We start from the raw sequence: 6,626 nt of genomic DNA, 5'->3' as shown, positions 1-6,626 counted from the left end.
GACATCGAAACATTATTTAAGAAATCAATTTGTGTGGCTAATTGTGTAAACCGAATAGGGTATTGTAGTCGTTGTTGGTGGTCTTGCGATAGGGTTCCATAATAAATTTCCAACAATTCAATTATAACATGCAAAAAGAGAAAAATAAATATGTCAAAAAATAAAAAAAGTTATTTGTGCTTAACATTAGTAGGTCTTGGCCCACCCTGTATTAATATACAGTTAGTAACAGAAGTAAGTATACACCGGACACGTTTTCAATTTCCCTCCCAATCGATTCCTTCAAACAACATTCCTTCGATTCCATTCGATTCCTTATAACAAAATTGTATTTTATTTACATGAATGAAATACAAAAATCATATTTAATCCAAATAATGATAAAATTTAAAAAAAGAACAAAATTGTAACTTTTTCCCCCGGTTTGAAAAATATGCATTTGAAATTAGAACTTTTTTCCGTTCAATAAGGGGAATAACCCCTATGTAATTATTATTATTAGTCTTTGAATACATTTTTGTTGTATTTTTTAATTTTTGTATTTCATCATAAAATTGAGTTTAATTTATTTTTCTTAATAAAAACTTCAAGGTAACTTCCTTTTTCATTTTTGTAGTATTTGGAACGAAATATCAGCTATCATAAAATTTTACACCTAAGATTTGGTTTAGATAATACACGGTACACATTGCCTTTATTTATATAATATTATTTCAAGGTTTCCTATAACACGATTTCGATATAACACAAGACAAGGTCTCGATACTACACGGTATAACACGGTTTCGATATAGCACGGTACGAATTAATCGTGTTATACAAAGGACGCCTGTATATATATGCTTAAGGTACGTTCACATACGCAGTAATTGGCAATAAGTAAATAAAATTAATATACGCGTTCACATTTGGAGGATTCCCTGTAAAATTGACCATCAGCTGTCAAGACTGTTTTGAAAAGTTTCGTAGAATATTTTAGTGTTTTTGATTTGTTTAATTATTACTAACGATATGAAGAAAAGACAAGGAGAAGGAATATCTAAATTAACTGCGCGATTGGCTGCTATTAATAAAAATTTGGAGGAAATCCGTAAACGACGGAAAAATTATGGCAGCAACACGCATGCGAAATTCGATATTATATTTTTTAATAAGCAATAACAGGCCAAAGCGTCTATGGGCACAGGTTTTTGCTGTAATGTGAAAACAAAAATTGTGCAGTACCGCCAAATCACATACGACGTTGTATTCTGGGGAAATGTTTTGTTTTTGGTGAATCGTAATCAGTTATTTTTTAGCATTTAATGCATTTATGTAGAGTTTTGTATGGATAAATGTGCATATAGATTTGCAGTTAGAGTTAAATGGGCTAAATGAACATACTATATATCATTAACCGTAAACGGCTTACAAAGCTCAGCATGAACGCCGCATTACTTTTAAAGAATTATCGAATACCCGATACTGACGAAAAGCATCGATAACACGCGTTTGTTACTCGGAAACATGATATGTTTATTACCTTCTGGTAATATAAACAAAATATATATCTACTATTAATAGAAAGTAGTGAAAATGTTGGAAATAAAAGGTGTCAGAGATAAATTAATGAGAGCGGTGGAGTGTGACCAGACCGGACTTATTTTGGAAGCACAAGATCTGTACGATGATGGGAGACAAATGCTCTATCAAATTATGGCGCGTAAGTAAACTGCATTGCATGAGTTTGAATCTACATCTTTCTGAAATTAAGAGATAGTTATTTCATAGATATATTTTTCATTTTATCCATTTTATACTGGTAAGACGAAACGGACGAGGCTAAGAAAAAAAGTCTGAATGAGCGTATTAGGGAATATATTGACCGTGCTGAACAAATTAAGGAGCATGTACAAAAGCTTGGCGTTGGTGGAAAACTTGTAGCACACATACCAATAGATGAAAACTCTGTGGGTAATAGTTATCGATCGCTTTTTGGAAAATACTTGGATGCTGAAGTAAAGGAAGTTCTGCTGGAAGAACCACATCTTTATAGAAGACATCATGTATGCGATAATAGTGCATATCGTATGTGACAACGCTTTAATAAGTTTTCAAAAAGTTTCAGAATCTTATATCATTTTTGGAGTTGCTTGTAAAGAACTGTCCGTGCTTTAGGTATATCCGTTTGGTGACTAAAACTTCTAGCGAGTCACCAGACGACCAAAGGAATGCACTAGAGCAGATTAAAACTGATCTTTCAAGGCGCAATGTGACTTTAAGGATTAAAATTGTAGACACCCAACATGATCGTAAAGTTGTGTAAAGTTTGTGTGTAATGTTCAAATTGCCCTTTTTACCACCTAACGATTTTTTTCAGATTAAGCAGTGGTTATATTATAATGATCGGTCTCGGTTTGGATATTTTTAAACCTCTGAACCCTTTCTATAGTCTTGGATTATGCGATAATGACTTCCGAAATTGTAAACAGACCGAAGTTAACATTTTTCGTAAAAAAAATTTGGCTTCTTAAGATATGCGTAAAAAGGTTCTTGATAAAAAAAACATCTGCCGTTGGCACAACATCAAGTCGCGCAGCAAGACCTGGCCAAACAGAGGATGTACGAGCCAGTTATATACATATGTATATATATATATATATATGTACTTAGACAAATTTGTTGTTTTATGCATTTTTCATAAGTGTGTAAAAAAAAATGCCATAAATCAGTAAGACGATACGTATTAGCGTAATTATTGAAAAGATAAACCTACGAAATTGAGTATGGTTTATTTTCTTATAATTGGTTTTTTTTTATTTAGATTTTAATTATGAGATAGCTTGCACAAATAATTATTTTACTACTTCATTGAATAATAATTCCCACTAATTTCTCTTGAACTTCAAACGTTTCAATAAGAATTTTATATGTGTTGGAATAAGTGGGATCCATGCAATAGTAAATCTTCAGAATTTCTATTTATAATTGTACCTTCACAAGAACCCAATGTCTTTTTTCATTTTCCTTTAATTTCTGCCAGCTAATTCTTGGGCGATAGAATTTTTTGTCGCTAGCAATGTTTCTAAGAGTTTGAATATTTTGTTGCAGTTGGCATCATTAACTACCCAAGCTACGAAATAGGCAAGAAAACTTCATTGCAGGTGAGACTCAGCGGCTGTTACAGCAGTTTATTAAGCCTTGCCGGCTTGTTGTACCTACAATTCCAGTATAAAGGCCAACTAGTAACTTGTGGCTCCCCACACACATGGCTCTTTCCATTGTCACAGATGCGCGCGTAAGCGAACGCGAGTTGTGCTAGGTGATGTTGTTGTTGTAGACGCAAAACTAAACTCTGTCAGTGTAGTGTAAGTCACCGGTCATCTTCTTTCAACTCATATAAAGGTAGGCATAGGAAACGTCGACAAGTTGCATCCACAAGTAGAGAGGTATTAGGTAAGTACGCTTGATAAGGCGTGTGAATAGGTGGCTATTGTCGTGGATTACCGGAATGACTCGGGTTTTTCCCGACCAAGGCCTGCCGCCACAGTAAACCAGCTCTGTCTATAGCACCGTACCTCTGTAGCTATGAAACTCGTGTTAGTTGATTCAACTAATTTTTAACATTTACGTAACTTTCAGCCTTTTTTCCAACAACACTTTATTCTCGAGTCGTTAAATAAACGTATATATAAGGTTGTCAAAAAAGTCTTGCGGTATTTTTATTGAATTTTCAATTGTTCATAAAATTGGTTATAATAATGCGATTTAAGTCAAATATGCGCCGTTTTGTTCGATGACGAGTTCCCAACGAGGTGCCAACTTCATAATGCTCCTCTTATAGAAGCTCCCTTCCCTATTGTCAAAAAACTCGGAGAGCCAATTTTCACAGGGCTCTCTTGTGGATAACTTCCGACTACCAAGCTCGTTCGCCATGGACAGAAATAGGTGGTAATCACTTGGTGCGAGATCCGGACTATACGGTGGATGCAAAAGAACCTCCCATCCGAGCTCCCGCAGCTTCTGGCGCGTCACCAAAGATGTGTGTGGCCTGGCGTTGTCCTGATGGAAGACAATTCGGCCTCTGTTGATCAAAGATGGCCTCTTCTGCATGAGTGCTGCATTCAAGCGGTCCAGTTGTTGGCAGTACAGGTCCGAATGGAGCGTTTGGCCATAGGGGAGCAGCTCATAGTGTATGATTCCCTGCCAATCCCACCAAACACACAGAAGAACCTTCCTGGCCGTCAATCCACGCTTGGCCACCTTCTGGGCAGCTTCACCGCTTTTCGACCATGACCGTTTGCGCTTTACTTTGTCGTAAGTGACCCACTTTTCATCGCCAGTCACCATCCGCTTCAAAAACGGGTCGATTTTGTTGCGATTCAGAAGCGATTCGCATGCATCCATACGGGCAAAAATGTTGTTTTGCGTCAAGTCGTGTGGCACCCATACATCGAGCTTCTTTTTGAATCCAAGCTTCTTCAAATGGTTTATAACGGTTTGATGACTCATGCCCAGCTCTTGGCCGATGCTACGGCTGCCACTATGCCGGTCTCTTTCGATCAATTCAGCGATTTTATCGCAATTTTCGACGACAGGCCTTCCGGACCGTGGCGCATCTTCGATCACCTCTGCCCCAGAACGAAAACGTTGAAACCATCGTTGTGCGGTGGAAATGGAAACTGTATCGGGTCCATAAACTGCACAAATGTTATTGGCAGCATGAGATGCATTTTTGCCTTTATCGTAGTAGTACTGTAAAATATGCCGTATTTTCTCTTTATTTTGCTCCATGTTTGCGATGCTATAACTCACGAATGTCTAAAAACAAACAACAATTAATCAAACACGTGTTAGCACGTGAAAAGAGCTTTCCAAAAAGCTCTAGCGTGAACCGATGCGACGAATACAACTAGAACTACGCGCTTGCAAAGACAAGCTTGCGGAAATACCGCAAGACTTTTTTGACAACCTTATATTTATGCACATATGTATAAGTATTCCCTAAAGTATATATGTACATGTTCGTGTTTTTCGCTATTTTAGGATGGTAGAATGAGTTTCGAAAAAGATTAGCAGACGATTTTATAAAAACGAAAAACATATTTTTTTTAAACGTTGTACTTACTTATATTTACTATATTTAATTTGTTTTGTTTTGTTTCTAATGAATTTTGTAAATGTGAAAATTTTTATTTCTGCGTTTGTGTATTTTGTTTACAACTAATCCCAAAAATTGTGTAAATTTCATGTAAAGTTCTGACAATTAAATTGTTTCTTATTTAATTTTGATAATTTTTTATGAAAATATAATTGATTCTCCTCCGAAAACCATATAAATCGAAGTTTCAAACTTTGTACGAATTAAAAAAATTTCATTAAAATTTCAAATTCTTTAATCAGAATTTTTAGAAAATTTTCGTGTATTCATGGTTATACCCCTTTGAGTCGTGGTATAATAAAAAGTAAGTATGAAGTGGCTTAAAAATTTCGTTTAGCGGTCTAACATTTTGAAAATACGGGCTTGTTCGAGCTTCAATCACAACCGCAGTGTTGCATGATTTGTGAAACTATCACGTTCGATATAAAATTCTGGCAACATTGTCAAAAGCATCACGTTCGAAGTGTCAAAAATTCGGCAAATGTTGCGCGTGAATACAAATAAATCGGCATCAAACATTTTTTGTTTGGGGAACATCAGAAAAGTATCAGTTGAGCAATTGCAACACTGTTGCAAATTGTCATCAGTGCAGCAGTATGGCCGCTTTTATTACGTGCCTCGAACAAGCCCTACGTTACAAATGTGCACGTTGAAATGCATTCCATTTTTGTTACAGTGTTACCATATTGTGATCATTACAACATTTTTAATATTAGTTCTAAGCTTAACAACGAAATATTCATTTATTGCAAAGTAAATATATGAATTTATTGTAAAATACGCTGAAATATGATTTTGTTGCAAATCATTAGATGCTCTAAGAAATATAGCTTAAGGGGTTACATCCGTCCAGCAGCGCTAAAGGAAAAACTGTTTTTAGAAGGGATAACAATAGAAATAATTATAAACATTTTTTATAGATTGTTTATTAGTACTTAAACTTGATAAAAAAAATGTATTTTAATTTTTCTTTACAAAAATTAGTATATAAAAAATCACATGACCCAAAGTACAATGAAAAACGAGTTGCTCCACGGTCTGCATCATATCTCCTTGAAATGTTGATGGATCTGTGAAAAGTGAAAAAAATCTTGTATTTATAATCTGTCGAGCCGGATTTTTGAATTTTGAAAAATTTGACAATTTACGGCATTTTAAAAAAATTATGCTTTTTACGTCATAAATGTCACACTTTAATTATGTTTACAAAATTTTTTGAAAAAAATATCTAAAATCCGGCTGGACAGACTATAGAAAAAACACTTTCGAATATTAAAAAAAAAACGCATCAAAAAATATTAAAAACTAATCTGTTATCATGCAGACCGTGCCGAAAAAAGTAGTTTCGAGAAAACGAGTTAAAAGTTTGAGGTACAGGAGCGCGCGGACCTCTCTACCTAGTTAATGGGCTGTAGAAGCTATAATATTGGGAATTTCCGCATGAAAATTTCACAGTATATTAAGATACTATACTTTCGAAGTATCG

The 6,626-nt window shown here is 35.0% G+C and overlaps 1 protein-coding gene across 2 annotated transcripts; it reads left to right on the top strand.

The window, feature by feature from the left end:
- Positions 1 to 1,499: 1,499 nt before the first annotated feature.
- LOC129241487 (MIT domain-containing protein 1-like) lies at positions 1,500 to 3,662 on the top strand. Of its 2 annotated transcripts, none has more exons than XM_054877837.1 (4): positions 1,500 to 1,702; positions 1,807 to 2,045; positions 2,108 to 2,301; positions 2,360 to 3,662. In XM_054877837.1, the coding sequence occupies exons 1-4, from the start codon at positions 1,576 to 1,578 to the stop codon at positions 2,511 to 2,513; spliced, it is 714 nt and encodes a 237-aa protein (XP_054733812.1). In that variant the 5' UTR covers positions 1,500 to 1,575; the 3' UTR covers positions 2,514 to 3,662. The 2 variants fall into 2 exon arrangements, with proteins under 2 accessions (XP_054733812.1, XP_054733811.1); XM_054877836.1 differs by having other exon boundaries at positions 2,102 to 2,301.
- The last annotated feature ends 2,964 nt before the right edge of the window (positions 3,663 to 6,626 follow it).

This window comes from Anastrepha obliqua, chromosome 3, assembly GCF_027943255.1.
Source record: "Anastrepha obliqua isolate idAnaObli1 chromosome 3, idAnaObli1_1.0, whole genome shotgun sequence".
In the NCBI taxonomy this organism is placed as follows: Eukaryota; Metazoa; Arthropoda; class Insecta; order Diptera; family Tephritidae; genus Anastrepha; species Anastrepha obliqua.
Note: the sequence above shows the minus strand (reverse complement) of the source record. Positions and strands in the feature narration are given on the sequence as shown.